The 18,726-nt window shown below is 40.0% G+C and overlaps 1 protein-coding gene across 1 annotated transcript; it reads left to right on the top strand.

The window, feature by feature from the left end:
* Positions 1-400: 400 nt before the first annotated feature.
* On the top strand, positions 401-18,438 carry arr3b (arrestin 3b, retinal (X-arrestin); the record flags this gene model as incomplete). Its single annotated transcript, XM_083786216.1, has 15 exons — positions 401-501; positions 10,641-10,671; positions 10,814-10,874; positions 11,037-11,081; positions 11,586-11,776; positions 13,735-13,794; positions 13,890-13,966; positions 14,106-14,241; positions 14,879-14,963; positions 15,139-15,211; positions 15,495-15,632; positions 16,605-16,682; positions 16,796-16,819; positions 17,094-17,143; positions 18,368-18,438. 15 exons carry the CDS (start codon positions 401-403, stop codon positions 18,436-18,438), a joined length of 1,221 nt encoding a protein of 406 aa, XP_083642342.1.
* Positions 18,439-18,726: the final 288 nt, after the last annotated feature.

Genomic DNA, 18,726 nt, shown 5'->3' with positions numbered 1-18,726 from the left:
ATTTACATTGACCGAAGACAAACCAAAGTGCTGAACAAGAACATGTAAAAAACAATAAGTGAAGAAAAAAAAGTAAAAAAAAAAAAAAGTTAAAGCAGAAGTATATACGGGTGCAGTACTTAGTTTAGACAGTTTTTGGTTTAGACTAGTCATTGGTTAGACCAGTCATTAGTCCTACAACTATCTCAAACCCTCACCCTAAACCTAACCTCCCACGGGGGAGCACACCTAAACCTAACCTTAACCCTGCATGTCTAACCAATGACTGGTCTAAACTAAGTATGCAACCCACCAGGAAGGGTATTATGCCAAATCAGACAACATTAAAAGCCAGGGAGAAAAAGTGGGTCTGACTTTAGAAGAGATTTAAAAGACACTCTCGGTCACCTCTAGTGACACAATGAGGTTCCACAGTGTGGAGAAGGAGACACATGAGGTTCCACAGTGTGGAGAAGGAGACACATGGGGTTCCACAGTGTGGAGAAGGCTCTGTCACCTCTGGTGAGACAAACTTTTCTCAGTTGTTTCTAATAAGATTTTTCACATATAATCTGATTCTGCCTTGTGCATTTTTGTATTGCGCATAGTTAATGAGATAATTTGCATATTAGACACATTAGCTGAAATAAAGATATATTAAATACATGAATGTATAATATGGCAATATGTTGACATAGTAATATCTTTAGGGCACAAAATATTCATATTTTATCAAATATAATTATGTGAAATTAGGTTTTAAGGTGAGATTAGAAGATAAATTATGCAAACGAGGTCATTCTTCAAATGTATTGTTAATGTATGAATTATTCTTTAGATGAACAACACATCAAAGCAGACATTTGCCTAAATATGGTTCTGTACAATACTTAGTTACAACACCAACTTTGATGAGGCTGTATATTGCTTTGTTTTAAAAATACAAGGTTTTCTTAATTTCCTGAAAAATGTGTATTTTTCATGTTATGAGGTTTCCTCCCGACAGCAGATATGTATGTGTGTCTGTGTAAAGGGAAGGTCATTTGAGTTGATCTTACAGAAGCTCAGACCGTCAGAGTTGACAATTCAAGAAGAGCAAAGACCTTAAGAGGCTTATTCGTAAGACGCAGTGGAGGCCAAACATAAACACTCAAGTTACTATAATGACCCTTACCTAACCCTTAAGGACAGAGGTCAGTGAATGAATAAACAAACAAATGACATTCTCCCTGCAATGCCACAAGCCAATGAATTACTTCATCACAAGAATGACCGTATACATTTATGATAAACAGCCTCCTCCTACGAATGTACAGTAATATAAGTCAAGTGAAAAGGCGTTAACCAAACTTAAAGCATTAAGCATTCTTTTAGTTAGACGTCTGAAATGAATGTTTTTTACTAGTGGTCTAGGCTTAGATTAGACGTTCAACATCGTTTCAACGTCTATTTATAGACGCTCTATATTTAGATCTTGATTAGTCTATTTTTAGACCGTCTATAAATAGACGTTGAAACAACGTTGTTTCAACATCTAATCTAAAACTAGACTTCTAAAAAACTTTCATTTTTAGACAATTTTTACCCAATTTATTAGACGGCCATTTAGCCGTCTAAAAGCCGACTATTGCTCAGTGGGCTGCAGGGTAGCTAGAATTATTATTACTATAGCCTACAGCAGGGGTTCTCAACCTGGGGGTCAAGACTTCTCGGGTGGTCGCCAAATCATTTGGCGGGGGGGAGGGGGGGGGGGGGGGGGGTGGTTAGGTTGCGAGACATGGCCAAAGCATTTCCGACAGCGCGACCCGTTGTGAGCTTGTATCTGCTATTTTTGTCCAAAAGTGCCCTCTTTTCAGCCCCTGCCCCTCTAACACTGCATGTCCCTGGTACCATCAGCCGCTTTCCAAGAAGAAGTGCTAGTTAAAGGTATTACACAAGATGACCCTGCAGGTATTTCCCTGTGAACTTTGGGTCATCAGCCGGTGAGCAGGCCATCTAATCAGCAGTCCTGGGCAGCTTTAAGGAGATCCCAGCTGGTCTCCATCAGTCTAACGAGTCTATTATAGGTGGCTGCAGAGGTATTACATGAACACTCCAGAGCTGACGAGGTTCGCCAAACAACACATCTCAGGAACACACTCAGTCGACTGAGGGTACTGTGATATTAAAGTAGATACAGGAATATCCTAATTCAAGCCATAATGGTGACAATATTTCATTGAAAGCGCCCTCAGCTCACGGCATACTTCTTAGTAAAGTATGAATACAATTGTTTTTCTTGTGTTTTACTAAATATTTTGGTCTGTTTCTCTAGTGTGATGAAGTGACAATGAGATTTATCAAGACACCTGCTGCTATTATTCACTTCATCAATTGAACAGATTCATGATGATACCACTAATAACTTATTTCCCTAAAGCTGCCACATTGTGCGCAGATGCTATATGGGTTGTCTCAGAGTAATCTAGTAAGAGAGTGGTGACACTAGTGTTGACTCCCATTGTAACAATTGAATGCGGAAGTGCTCATTCTATCTCAATGGGATAGTTCCATAGAGTATTAAAAGGATAGATATGAACCGGAGCGATAGCTGAAAGGAAAGATTTTCTAGATGGTAAAAGTGGTCATTTGCATTATCCACGTTGTTCATCCTGTAATAAATGTTTTGGGCTTTTGGGCTATTTCCATAATAATCATAATAAAAAAGAATCCATGTGTCAGAATGCATAATATTATTTACATAATAGTATCCTATGTAAACCAGGTCAACCACTGGTTTCATGGACTCATTGTCCATTTCTTTACTTTTAGAGATAAACGGTGCTGTGTATATGTGCACATAACCGGTGTCTATACATAGGGTAAACACTAACATGTACCACTAGAGACTGATCTACGTAACTAGTGCCTTATGTTATCCAATGGCCTAAGCTCCACTGACCGAACATGGACCAGGGGGGCAGTCAGCCAGATATTTCGTGAAGCCTCATTTGAAATCGGTAGTTCATATAATGGCCTGTTGTGGCGCTGGACTGGACCCAAAAAGCCCCATAGCTCCATAGAGGCCCATGTATTTTGGCCCAACTTCACCTAGACTGTATTACCTTAATAAACATGGTCATGAATACTTTCTTCTTCCAGTCACTAGTTTAAAGTCTCATTTCTAATGTCATAATATTGTTTTTGGAAAATTATGGTCCCATTAATTAAAAAAATGACCATAAAGAAAAAAAAACGCGTATGTTCTGAGGGGCGTGGCTACCGTTACAGTCTATGATCGGGATTCCCCTCCCACTCGAGTCAAAATAAAAACCAACGGAGAAGAAGGGGGGAAGTCCCGCCTCGTTGTCTGGGCAGCCAATGGCCAGCTGGTCCAAAACGGAGCCAGCCAATGGCCAGCTGGTACCAAACGGATCTAGAAAGATGGCGATTTACAGTGCAGGAATAACAGGCTTCATTTTACGTCCATGTTAGACCCGGCGAACGCTTTGTCCATATTTTTTACAGTCTATGACATGGACACAGACAAAATGGCTGCCATGTAACCAGGGATAAGAAAGTTGTTTTTGCATCCCAATGATATCCTACTATAAATGTGCCACACCTCTGTCTGTCTGTCTGTGTGTGTGTGTGTGTGTGTGTGTGTGTGTGTGTGTGTGTGTGTGTGTGTGTGTGTGTGTGTCAGGGTTGACGTCACGCCTACCTAGTCGTGACGTCACCCCACCCTCTTTATAAGGAGGGTGGGGTGACGTCACGACTAGGTATCTCCCCATTACACCGGCAAGGTCAGCACTTTCCGCACTTGTGACGAAGAACCTCTACCAACCCTTACAGTGTGTGTGTGTGTGTACGGTTGTAATGCAACGTAACTTGAGAACCGTTTGCCCCACCGACTTCACATACAACACACGCGTTCCACACCCCACAGGGAGTACAGTGCCCGGTATCGAGTCGGTCGGGCCCACGGTTCTCCAGAACCACCACAAAAGGCTCTGGTCAGGCTCTGCCAGTGGGCCTAATCAGCCTAAATCCCCTCACCTGTGCAATTTCCAGCTGCCTCAGCCAATTGATTGCCATGGCAACCCCACACATGACAATTGATTACTTAACCAGTCCACTTTTCACAGTCAGTTTGCCCTCTTCACAGTCACACACAGGCAGACAGGAAGATACAGAGATCTCCATGTGGGACACAGACAGAAAATGGGTGTTATGACAATCTATTGACAGGTATTATTAGGTTCCCAAGTTGCATTGTTCTCAAGTAGGCCGTTGGCCGACGGGTACGTACAGGTCTAGTAACCCAAACAAAAGCTATTCCTGTATTTTAAGCACTCTTCTTTTGGCTTTAATCCCTTCGAGTCCCCATACTGTTGATTATTTTTAAACTTGTTGTGGACCGAAAAAAGCAGTGGGCTAATGAATTAATGAGATTGTCTCTAAAATAAGCGTCCTCTGACACTAGGCTGTGCGCGTGCTGCAAATTCCTGTATTTTAAGCACTCTTCTTTTGGCTTTAATCCCTTCGAGTCCCCATACTGTTGATTATTTTTAAACTTGCTGTGGACCCAAAAAAGCAGTGGGCTAATGAATGAATCAGATTGTCTCTAAAATAAGCGTCCTCTGACAGGCTGTGCATGATGTTCTGTGTAGGGCTCCTCACCCCAAACCCACGTGAAAACTATAGGTATGTCCCCTGCTTAAGCTTATACAACAAGGTTAACTGTATAAATTCACAGAGGGCAGCAGTAGTAGCTCTCACACATTACTGTACTGCCACACCGGAGTGACATTTAAAGGATTACACAGCAAAGGAACTGAGGAAAAAGGTGAGTAGGGCTGAACCTTATATGCTGGCTCTCACAACATGGGTATCTCAAATAACCTTTTATTTTTAATTTAAAATCGTGAATTAAAAGTGTAATATTAATATTAAATAGTAAAATGCATATTTTATAGTCATTGTCAACATAGTCATAGTCAACAAACAGGAGGGCACAGATTTGCTGAGTCTAAAAGTGATGAAAAAGTTGGCACACTCATAGCCACGTTGCAGGATAATTTATTCAAGGAATACCAATGTTTGGACCTGAAAAGGCCGTTTTGCAGGGTCAATATTTAATAATCATATGATCATGAGCTGTGGCACAGGTGTGCTACGTTTTGAATGGTACAATGATTACTAATTATGTGTACACTGTACAGTGATATGACATATATCACTACTGAGATAATGGTGGATACAGTATCAGTACCAGTACATTTAGGATAGTTATCAGATCACCAACTGGTGCATTGTTTTCCACTCTAAGAGGAGAACCATGAGGTGTAATGAAACGTTATAATTCAGTTAAAGGAAAAAGATTCCTGTCAAAAAACGAACCTAAGCAGCCGTGAACTGATTTAAAAAACGTGTATATCTAATTTGTAGCTTAATGTATAGCAGCCAGTTTCCAAGAAAGAAGTGCTATAGTTAAGGGTATTACACAGGATAACCTTGCAGGTACTTTCCTATGAACGTTGGGTCATCCCCCCAGCCGACGAGCAGGCCATCTAATCAACAGTCTCAGACCCTGGGTCTCCACCAGTCTAACCATTCATTATAGGTGGCTGCAGAGGTGTCGAGACCTTCCGCAAGCCTCTGACAGGCGGAGGGCAGTCAAGTCACCCATTTAAGTAGTCTGTTACATCTTAACACTCCAGATGTGACGAGGTTCTCCAAACATCTTACAATTAACGCACCACCTTTCTCTGTGTGTGTGTGTGTGTGTGTGTGTGTGTGTGTGTGTGTGTGTGTGTGTGTACTTACGTCTGTAATCCACGTACGTAACTCGAGAACCGTTCGCCCCACCGACTTCAAATTTGACACTCATTCCACACCACCACGCGGATTGCAGTGCCTTGAGTCGGTCAGATACACTGTCCAGAACCGCCACAAGCTCAGCTGCCAGTGGACCTAATGAGCCCAAGTCCCCTCACCTGTAGGCCTCATACACACATATCAAATGCATGTCCTGTGTTCTGTCTGTGTTTGATAACCGCCTCAATGCTTTTCCAATGGAAGTTCAAGTCACATGGTTTGACCAAACATTTGTGTTTGATGGGCAGAACACAGCCATCAAACACAAATGTTTGGTCAAACCATGCAGTGACTTCCATTGGAAAAGCATTGAGGCGGCTATCAAACACAGACAGACCACAGAACATCGTTCTGTACGTGTGTATGTGGCCATAGAATTCCCAGCCTCTGCCTTAGCCAATTGATTGCTAAGGCAACCCCACACCTGCAATTTGATTACTTAACCAATCCACTTTTCCCAGTAAGTTTGCACTTTTCAGACACAGGCAGACAGACAGATACAGAGATCTCCATTATATGGGAATAAAAGGGGCACAGACAGACAGACTGTTAAAATGGGTGCTATGACAACAGGTATTGCATAGTAGGTTCCCAACTTGCATTGTTCCCAAGTAGGCCAGTGGCTGACGGGCACAGGTCTAGTCAGATTTAAATACAGTACATCTCAGGAACACACTCAGTCACTGAGGGTACCTAGCTAGTCCGCAATATCCTAATTCAAGCCATGGGAACAATGTTTCAATGAAAGCACCCCAGCTCACAGCATACTTAAGCAATATTACACGAGAGGGGGTGGTTTAACGTCATTAATGCGCGCCTGCGATACTGCAGGAACTCGCCCACAGGGTGAGTTCCGAAAGCAACGCAGAAGTTACCTTGCAACAAACAGTTACCCTTAAAACTAAGAGAATCACTGAAAGTTTTTTTTTTTTAATGATAGATGTAGCCACTATGACCACAAATGTCCCAAGAAACTAGCTAGCCTAGCCACCGAGTATGCTGCGCTCTGGGAAAACAGACTAATGCTTTAATCTGGCATATGAATTGATAGTGATACACGCGTTAACGTACTACCTTGTTACACATTAATAACTTCATATATACCACTGATAACATATATGGAGATTGGAGGCTTTTGTGCTGATTCTGGACAATGGTGTATCGACTGACTTGATACCGGGCACAGCACTCACTGTGGTGGTGTGGAACGCTCATGTCGAATTTGAAGCCTTGAAGCCAGTGGGGCGAACGGTTCTTGCGTGGATTACAGACGTACACACGACACGTACGTACTGTACAAGTGACGCGATATACTGTATATTATCTTGTATATCTGTTATTTTTTAATAACCAATGTATACAATAATGGTTCAAGTGGTTAAAATCTAAAATGACACAGATGCTTTCCCAGTTTTAATGGTTTATACAGGCATGAACCTCCCATCTTTACGGAGAACAAGATAATATGTTACAATAACCACAGGGGCCAGTCAATTTCATCCACATTCCACAATTATTCAATTAGGCTACTAGATCTGTCATTTCAACCAAAAGATAAGGCTGAAACTTATTTGTCTAGACTCTAGAGGGTAAAAGTTTAATTTGTGTCATCCACTGTGCATCCTTTAAAGGTATATTCAGTGATTTCACTCAAAAAACCTTAGGTTTTGTTTTTGGCTGTGGGACCCAGCCTTTCGTCCAATCAGGATAGAGAGTCAAAAACGAAACCTAAGGTTTTTTGACCCCCAGGGGTTAACTGGGGACAGGGAGGAACTCCTTATATGGCCAGCACACTCTATGGTAGGGATGATTATCACAACAAAATAAAAAAATAAGTGATATTTGAATTAAGTGAAATCACTGAATATACCTTTAATGATTTGTAATAACATTTTCATAATAATCATAATAATAATCTATGTAGACCAGGTCAACCACTGGTCAATGGTCATTGATAGATATACTTTGCTGAAACACACTGTATTATATTATAAACAGATAAATACAGTACATTTCATGTTCATTTCACACGTCCATGTAACCCAGGGGTGCCCAAAAGGTAGATCGTGATCTACCAGTAGATCACAAAGGTTGTGCAGGTAGACCACATGACATCTCCCTAAAAAAATGCAATCACTTGAATTAAAGTGACTTGATTGATTGATATTATTGATTGACAAAAAGGGCCTGTCAAACCTGAGCCTGAGCTCAAACCCACAAGAGTGTTGCACACAAACGTCAAGTTATATACAAGAAAACCTACCGATTCCATTTCTCCTCTCTATTTTCTGTTCCAAGTGCATGTCTTATGTAACTATTTCCAGCAAAGGGATAATAATTATTTTGGTCAATAGATCTTGTTGAGCTGGTCATTTTGAAAGTAGCTCTCAGGTCAAAAAGGTGTGGGAACCTCTGATGTAACCCAAACAAAAGCAATCCTTCTTCTTCTTTGGCCTTTAATCCCTTCGAGTCCCCATGCTGTTGATTATTTTTAAACTTGTTGTGGACCCAAAAGAGCAGTGGGCTAATGAGATTAATGAGATTGTCTCTAAAAGACGCCCCCTCTGACAGGCTGTGTAAGCTGAAGGCAGCTAGGGGCTTATACAAGGTTGAAAGGTCACTGTATATTAATTCACAGAGGGCAGCAGTGACCACTAGCGCTCACACATTACTTCACTGTACTGCCACACTGTCACACATTACTTCACTGTACTGCCACACCGGAGTGACACTTGACGGATTACACAGCAAAGGAACTGAGGAAAACCGTGAGTATAGGGCTGAACCTTATGCTGACTCTCACAACATGGGTATCTCAAATTAACCTTTATTTTGAAAAATGTATAAATCGTGTTACTGCATATTTCATATTCATGGCAAACAAACGGGCGTTAAGGGCGCACACCAGTGTCGTTAAATAAATAAGTCTAAAAGTGAAGAAAAGGTTGCACACTCCTAGCCACGATGCAGGATAATTAATTTCAAGAAATACCAACGTTTCGACCTGGAAAAAGTCTCCTACAGGGTCAATATTTAATAATCATAATTATGATCATAAGCTGTGGCACAGGTGTGATACTTTATGAATGGTACAATGATTACTAATTAAGTGTACTACCGGTACTATAGTCATGGTGATTATTATTTCACTACTGAGATAATGGTTCTGCCTGAGGAGGGTCCAACACTCTGATGGTTACAGTACCAATACATTTAGGATAGATATCAGATCATCAACTGGACAGTCAGCTAATGGAAAAACATAAAATCCTGTCTAACCAAAGCTGACGTGAACTGATTTCAATAACATGTATAACCAATTTGTAGCTTAATGTATCCAATTGTGTTCTTAATGTGCACTTTTCGTTGCGAGGTCTCCCTTGAAAAATGGCTAACAAACAAATTCAGATTTCAATACAAATTATGCACCTGACCAGTGCAGTCGTAATGCTGTTGTTTGTTGACAATTCCCATGATGTTCAGCAATGTCTCAATTAAGTTTTGATAATGCGATAATAGCATGTTGTTTTTTGTCTTTCATTCACAGCCACCCTCATCAAATTATTCACAGCCATGTCGAAGTGAGTATTGAACTAATTATTCGTTCAACTCCTCAAGCATATTCAGAAGCCTCTGTGTCATTGTTGAGGTGTCCATAATATTCAGTTATCTAGAACCTTGCTAATGGACATTAGCTCTAGCACTGGATACTATTCAATAATGATGTAACATTTGCCCTTCAGCTCTAGAAAACATCATTCTCTCACTGTCACTCTAAAGAATGAAGCATAGGTGCAGAGGGTCAAAGTGCAGGAAGCAACAACCTCTACAAGGGATTACAAGCTTCGTTTTGTCAGATCATCCGCAAAATAAACGGATTACAATACACAAAGCTGAAGCAGATTACGAATGGCAACACAATCAGCTAATATAATTCACTGTTGAACCAACCAAACTTCCGATACCAGCAGCATGGAATCGAGCATGGAAGAGTAGTTTATATTCATCAGGCTTGACATCATGCTGATCAAAACACGGGGGACACTTCTCCTTGAAATGTTACATGCCGTAAATGCTGTATTAGATTAGACAAAGAGCAGGTGCCTGGCTTGCAGGCCTTACAGCCACTAATCCATGATCACAGAAATGGATTGGAGTGAGGGGTCAGTGTCATCCTGACCTATAGTCCTAATTGGAATTGAAGACTAGGCAGCAGAGTAACAGGTGTCCCTGAGATCAGTGTTGATTCCGTCGACTAAAACTACGACGGAAAATGTTCGTCGTCTACCTTTTTCTACTGACGAAAACTAAATGGAAACTAAATAACACCTAATCTATGACTAAAACTGAGACTAAATATAATGACAATTTCGTCAACAAATAAAAACTAGACTAAATGTTAGAAAGGGACTAGTGGACCAGAGATCCAGTAGTATAAGTCATTTTACACTTGGTTGCATGCTGACGCGTTGTGGGCTGGTAGATCGGCTATTTTCAGCAAGTGAAAACAAACAGTCATTACGACGGCATCAAGGCCATCCAAAATACATTTTGTTCGACAAAATCAACTGTAGATTTAGTCAACAAAATAATTTATGATATTTAGTCGACTAAAACACTAAAACATTCCAGGTGACTAAAATGTGACTGAAACTAAATGAAAACTATTCAAGAGACTATGACTAAAACTAAAAATCAAAATTTGCTGGCAAAAACAACACTGCAGCAGAGCAACAGGTGTCCCTGAGATGATGTATTAATTCCTTGACTGTACATTTATACTTTTATACCTCTCCGCTCAGGGTTTTCAAGAAGACCAGTGGCAATGGCGACGTAAGTGGCATTCTAACGTGATCACTTGAGGGAGTTTCTCTGCCTTGGGGAAGGACGGGGTGCAATTTATAGCTCTGGGCAGCAGCCTGAAATGTTGATGAAGGCGTCATCTTTTCCTATCTATGTCTTTGTTTTCTTTTAGATTACCTTGTACTTGGGGAAGAGAGATTTCTGTGACAATGTGGACAGTGTTGAAAAAGTCGGTATGTACTGTAGCCCTATAAGCTCTTGAGTGTGTGTGTGTGTGTGTGTGTGTGTGTGTGTGTGTGTGTGTGTGTGTGTGTGTGTGTGTGTGTGTGTGTGTGTGTGTGTGTGTGTGCGTGTGTGCGTGTGTTACAGTTTCATTCTCTTTTCTTTTTTGGCAGATGGGGTTGTTAAAGTTGATCCTACTAATCTCAAAGGCAGAAAAGGTAATTATGTCCAGTGATGTGACATTCTCACATTTTTCACTTAAGTAAAAGGTATCATTATCACACTCTAGAAATGCTCTGTTACAAGTATAGGTCCTGTAGTATATTCAGTATATTGGCATCAAAATATACTCAAAGCTACACTATGTAACTTCCCTCTTCTACCCCAGATTTTTAAGGTTTACAAACATAGTGCCACTGTTTAAAGTACCAACAGAAAAGTACTGCAGAATGTCCCATTTAAGTTTTCAAAATGCATAATTAAATCTTCTGAAAATAGCAGATCTACAAGCTCACAACATAAATGGATGCTACAAGTTTTCAAATAATTGTAAAAACAATAATTACAATAATTGTCTCTAAGTAAAGTAACAATACCGTAAAAAGTTGTACTGAAGTATAATAGTTGGAGTATGCATACTCACACACACACACACACACACACACACACACACACACACACACACACACACACACACACGTGTCCATCTTCTGCCTCTACAGTATGGGTGTACCTGGCATGTGCCTTCCGCTACGGCAGTGACGACTTGGACGTGATCGGAATGTCCTTCAGAAGGGACATCTGGATACTGCGCCAGCAGCTGTATCCAATCGAGGGAACGCCACCCAAATCTGCAATGATAGATTCCCTGATGAAGAAAGTCGGGGAGCAAGGGATACCCTTTACATTCCAGGTGTTTGACGATATTCTAGACTGTACTGACATGTTAAACCATTTCGACCTGATACCAGATCCTACAAATGTCTTCTAAATCATGATAGTTTTCAGAGAAACGTTCAGTTGTTCTCAAACTATTTCATGTCAAGGACCCCCAGAATTATATGTAATTGGCCGCCGACCCCCATCTGAAAATATGTTGTTCCAGGGACCAGCAGACCTACAAGCTTGTAGATCTGCTATTTTTCAATAGCTAAAGGGTAACATAATGCTAACATAATAAACACCAAAAGGGGTTCCCGTTCAGAATTAGTTAAACCAGGGGGATTTTTAAGACCCTTACCCACTAATGGCCAAGTTGCCAACCTTAATAACATCTTATTGTGCCTTAGGCCAGCTTTGGCTGACTTTTTGAATGACAATAGAATAATGTGCGATATGACCACAATGTCACGAAATATCTCATTTTAAAGCTGCACATCTCTAGTTTACACCGAAAAACAAAATATGTTCCTAGCATGTTCCTTCGTTTACTTATAAGCACTTTAGTACACCTTGGTTTGACTTATCACTGAAACCAAGGTCTACTAAAAAGCTTATAAGTAAACGATGGAACAAGCTATAATCATAATTATTTTTTCATTGTAAAGTAGTGACTTGGAGCTATAAAATGAGACATTTCGTGACATTGTGGTCATATCTCACATTTTTCGATTGCCATTCAAAAAGTCGCCAAATCTGGCCAATGCTGGCCAATGCCCCATTTCTTAATTCGTCATTTTAATGCAATAAGAGGGATCAGCGATCTAAATACAATACATCAACTTTTACTTTCGATTTCAAAGTAATACCCAGAAGTTCCACTTGATGGCAGGAACGTTCCATTATTCTGATTTTGACAAAAGTGTTAAATCTGGCTAAATCACTTCCTGTCAAACGAGGTAAACAAAGGAAGCTAATTTGACCCCTAGTTTATAGCTTGTCCGTCCGGATTGCTAAACTAACATTAGCTTTGTCATAACTTAGTCAGATTAAGCTTAAAAACGTCCAGGAACATCCCAAAATATCAATAAAATAAAAAAATACATCAAAGGTCAACAAACTATATACCACAAAAACTGCTCAAACATTGGCAAACTTTTCAAATAAAATAAGACGGAAAGGTTATGCAAATAGCTGCTCTACAAGCTAGTAACCAAGTAAGCTCACACCACCATTGTCATTGTGAGCTTGTAGATATGCTAGTTTTCACAATATTATTTGTGTCAAACAAAATGTAATGCCTAAACTTCTACAATTCCAAGTGGGGAGTCACAGCCTGAAATGGTTGAGAACGACTGTGTTAAACTGACCACTGACACCCTTACGGCGTTGATTTCGTCCACTAAAACGATGACGAATAATGTTCGTCAACTACCTTTTTTCACTGACGAAAACTAAATCTAAACTAAATGAAAACTAAGCCATGATGAATAAAACTAAGTCTAATTTATCGACAATTTCGTCAACAAATAAAAACTAGACTAAAATGTTAGGAAGGGACTAGTGGACAAGAGATCGAGTATACAAGTATTACCCTTGGTTTGCATGCTGAAAATAGCCGATCTACAAGCTCACAACACGTTGCGCTGCGACGCTGTGAGCTTGTAGATCTGCTATTTTCAGCAAGTGTAAAATTAGGTAATTACGACGGCATCAAGGCCCGCCGAAATACATTTTAGTCGACTAAATCAACTGTAGATTTAGTCCACTAAAATCTTATGATATTTAGTCAACTAAAACTAGACTAACACCAAAACATTACAGGTGACTAAAATGTGACTAAAACTAAATTAAAACTATTCGAGACTATGACTAAAACTAAAATCAAAATTTGCTGTAAAAAACAACACTGTCTGCACCCTTACTGTGCTCATATACTGTGTACTGTACATCCCTTCGTGAGCTTACGTATGTTTTTCCTGTCCGTTCCAGATGCCAACAGATCTTCCGTGCTCGGTGTCCTTGCAGCCTGGGCCAGGTGATAAAGGCAAGGTAGACTGCAATTATATTTCCGCTTATTTACATACTAACTACTTTTAAACTTTTTCCAATACACAAAAAAGTTTTTTTCTTTTTTCTTTGTATAGGCTTGCGGTGTTGACTTTGAGGTGAAAGCCTACATCGCCAACGAAAGAGACAACCCAGATGAGCAGATTTCGAAGAAGTATGTATGCTCACTCACTGTCAAACTAATATTCTGTATGACCTCGCAAACATCGACAATCGTCCCTGTGCTCTTTGATTAAATGAGTAGCTGTCTGATTCTCTCTACTCTACCCGTCTTTCTTCCTGCATGCTGTCAGGGACCATGCCCGCCTGATGATCCGTAAAGTCCAGTTTGCGCCGGCAAACACCAAAGCTGGACCCAAGGCTGAGATTACAAAACAATTTATGATGACTGACAAACCAGTTCACCTGGAGATCGCCCTGGAAAAGGAGGTATACCATGTCCTAGATTAGAAGAACAGTGGTTCTCAAATGTGTTTGGCTCAGGGCACCCCTGTAACTTATGTTTTCATCCGTGGCAAACCCTGAATTACATTGTTATACTTTACAGCACCATTACCTTACATTTATGTCATATTACAGTACGTAAATATGCAAATATTTGCCTCTAAAACACAGCATGAAAACTATAGAGAATATCTGTTTACATTATGACAGATAAGTTTAACCACATGAACCCAGGCCAGGTATATCCCTATTCTGGTGGGAACATACAAAGAAATAGCAAATCTACAAGCTCACAACCTGCTCCGTTGAGACATGTTGTGGGCTTGTAGAACTAGTGATTTGGTGTAGATTGAAAAAGAAGATCAAGTACAGTGCAAGTAATAAGTATATGAGGTCTAAGTGGTTAAAACTGAAGTGATATTGACAAATTGCAAATATTATTATTTATTTCTGCGGCACCCCTGGACTTGCATCATGGCACCCTAGGGTGCACTCACTTTGAGGAACCACCGCATTGTCCATAAATTGTGCTGTAAAATAAATGTATCCCCATATTATGAACGTTACATGTTATTGTACATACTAGATTTAATGACATTCAACGTCTTGTCATCACTCTTAGCTATACTACCACGGAGATCCAATCGGTGTGAAAGTAAAAGTCACCAATGAGACCACCAAAGTTATAAGTAAAATCAAAGTCTGGGGTGAGTAGTAAGAAGAAAACGGAAAACGTGTGTGTGTGTGTGTGTGTGTGTGTGTGTGTGTGTGTGTGTGTGTGTGTGTGTGTGTGTGTGTGTGTGTGTGTGTGTGTGTGTGTGTGTGTGTGTGTGTTTTCAAGCAGCTCATGATTTCAACTGATTTTTTTTTCTTTACATTTAGTGGAGCAGCAAACCTCCGTATGCCTTTACTCATCTGACACTTACTGCAAACCTGTCCACACTGAGGAGTATGCGTAAGTCTCCTAATTCATGTTATTTATGAATAGGAGTTGATTTATAACTATAGAGAGAAACATTTGAGAATAAAGACGCTGTTTATTAGTAGTATTATATGAATTGCATTTAAGATAAAAAATTAAGAATATATCCAGTGAACGTGAAATGAAATCAATGCATGAAGTGAGACGACTCCAGAACTTTTAACTATTATTATTAACCACATATTATTTAAATTATTAGCAATGTGATTTTAATTGCCAGTCATAATAATAACCCTCTCATCATTGTCACATGCAGGGAGACAATAAGTGCCAGTGGAACATTCGAGAAGGACTACAAATTTGTTCCCGTGCTGGCCAACAACAAAGAGAAGCGCGGTCTCGCCGTGGACGGACAGTTAAAGAATGCTGACACCAACCTGGCGTCCACCACCCTGTAAGTGTAAGCCAAGCAGGGTGGCCATGACTGGCTGCTTTTTCAACAACAGTGGTTCTCAAAACAAATTGGCTCATGATGGTCACCCCTGTAAATAACCTTTTCCATCCACGGCACCCCTGAATTACATTGTTACTTTATAGCACCTTTTCGTCATATTAGCGGTACGTAAATAGTACATTCTCCCCCCCAATCAGACTTTAACCTGCACTTAAACCACAGCATTCTGGGGCCGGGGAGAATTCAATAAAAAATAGCCACGGCACCCACTTTGAGAAGCTGTGTTCAAATCTATAAGGTCGCTTGTTGTAAATATCCGTAGTTGCGGGTTGCAAATTAATATGCATTTGTCTGCTGACCCCCATCTGAAAATAAATAATATTAAGATAAAAAAGCATATCTACAAGCTCACAACGCGTCATGAAAATCGGCTATTTTAGGTTTAAATATCTAGGTTTAAAGTGCTCATGCTTGTTTTCATAGACCTGGTCGCTTATTTCTCTTGCGAAATCTGGCAACACTGAAGCCGGGTCATAAGCCAAGGACACTCTTTCATTAAGCTCAATTTATGCGTGTCGCAACGGGTCACATTTATGGCTGGAAAATCTATTATTCTCAGTGAGTTATAGCATAAATTGGGCTGTCTTCTCACTGACAGTCTGTGATATAAGTCTATAAGTCAGTCATTTCATATCAAGGCCAATTATTTATTCTGCATTTGAGCCACGGACCACCATTTTATTAGCCTCTCAGAGCCAAAACTTAATATTTTTGTCATTGTTGGATACGATTTTGTCCACAATTCCATGCTGTATTGATGTGGTACCATATAGGAGAGATAACAGGCAAACGTTGATCAAAATAACAATTATTCTATATTCTCTAATGTAAATTAAGTAATGCATATTTTAACTTAGCTGGGGACCACCTGGTTGAGAGCGCCAAAGTTAAACTATTCCTGTACTTTCACAGGAGCCAAGGGAATAAAGAAATGCAGGGAATCCTCATCGCCTACAAAGTAAAGGTCAACTTGATGGTCGGAGGTGGAGGGTAAGTCCTGGACCTATATCAATAAACAATACATCCTATGATATCGATTCTGGATCTTCAATCTCTATTCTAGCATGTTTTGATTTTGTTTTCTTTGTTTCATCTAAACACAGCCTTCTGGGTGGCCTAACAGCAAGGTGAGAGATAATTTATGTATTTATTCCATGCAAGCATTCACACCACCATTTAGCCATAAGCTATCTTTATGCAACAAACGTAGTACTTCGGTTTAACCCCTTGAAGTTTCAAAACAAAAATAGCTGATTGAGATGTGATGTGAGCTTGTAGATAATCTATTTAAAAATAAATGATGATAATAATAATAATAATAATAATAATAATAATGATGATAATAATAATAATAATAGTGGTTAAAGAATAATGTTTATTAATTATTATTTTCACTTACAGTGATGTCACCGCTGAGGTCCCCCTGATTCTGATGTCACCCAAGCCTGCAGGTGCGTGCAATGTTTAGCAGGAACCTACACAGTAGTAGTCAGACATATAAGGAAAGAGAGCGTTACAAAAACTAATTTAAGCAAAACCTAAGATTTGTCCCTTAATTCTCCTCTTTGTTTTGTCCAATGCCTCCACGGAGCAGAAGTGTAAGTAAAACACTATAATGTGACAAACATAACATTCTGAACTGTGAACTGAAGCCTGATTTATTCTAGCTACTTCATTACGTATGTATGTGACACACAGTTGATGCCTCCCTGTGTTTTTTATTTTATAAACTGCAGCCAATTGGACTAAAGGCTCCGTAGATCAGGTGAGCTCCCTTGTATAAAAGTGGCATGTGTTTCAGGCCAATTGCCTCTTCTGTCTGATATAGCAATGCACTTCATTAGCAAAGTAATGTTTGCCTTATTTAAGGGTAGTGATGCGCCATCCTGTGAGAGGGTTATCTAATAGTCCAATAAACAGGCTGTACACTTAAAATTATGGATTCACAAGATCTGGCATTTATTGATTGCCCACAATTATCCCAAATTGAATGGTCATGTGATATACATATGAACAGCAAAGACATATATGAAAGCAAATACGACCTGTTACGTCACGAATTCGGATTCGATCATATCAGTCCACAGATTTGGGGGCCCCGCGAAGCGCAGGACAGAGAGCTAGTCTATCCTGGAGAATTCTGACGTGTCACTCTCTGCCCTGACAATATATAGAAAATCTCTCTGTCACTCCGTGACCTTGGCTGCACGCAGCTCAGAGGCACACTCTGAAGTAATGGTAACTGCTTGAAGGGTCTACTTTACCCCACCAGTAGCATCTGCACAAACATGTCTTTGGAATGTTTTGGTAAACAGAAATTGTTGTCATGCCGGTATATAGTCCTATAGGTTACGTAACTGGGTGCATGCTGAGTTTGTTCTAGAGATGTATATGCATCTTGTATAGGCTACTGAAAAACAAAAGTGAAAAACAAATGGTAGAAGCCGCCATTTGCATTTGAGAAACTCCTGGACTTTGGCAATCACTGCTAATCAATACTATTACAGTGCAGAGTGTAATAGAGGACACCCCTGCCATGCATAGTCCGCCATGGCACCGGTGGAGGTGCGACAAAGAAAGCAGGAAGACCATCCTTCTGTATAAAATAACGGGTTGACGTTGAACTCAAAGGCTATAAGCTGTAAGTGCTCTTGGTTTGTTTCATATTCTCACAGATCAGACATTAATCTTCAGTAGACGCACCACCGGATGGAAAACGACTGGTGGAGACAGCTACCTCATATGAAGACAGAAGTGGATACTCAAGAATTCTCAAATATTATTGTCAGAGCTATATGTCACTGATGAAGCAGCTCTATATCCTTCTGCCGGCCTCCATAGATTAACATACAGATAAATGTGTGCTCTAAAATGTTCTACAGTTGTGGAAATGTGTCATAGTTTACAATGTAGTTTTTTTTTTTTTTCTTCTTCTTCTTTTTACACGTTATACAGAAAGTGAAGAGATGCATTTATTCACCATCTCTATACTGCTGCATCATTAGGACTTGGAAAATGATGACCAAATGCAGAG

This window comes from Protomyctophum parallelum (assembly GCF_964188405.1).
Source record: "Protomyctophum parallelum genome assembly, chromosome: 16".
Taxonomy (NCBI): Eukaryota; Metazoa; Chordata; class Actinopteri; order Myctophiformes; family Myctophidae; genus Protomyctophum; species Protomyctophum parallelum.
The sequence above is the reverse complement of the archived record's forward strand: the minus strand, read 5'-3'. Positions and strand labels throughout refer to the sequence as shown.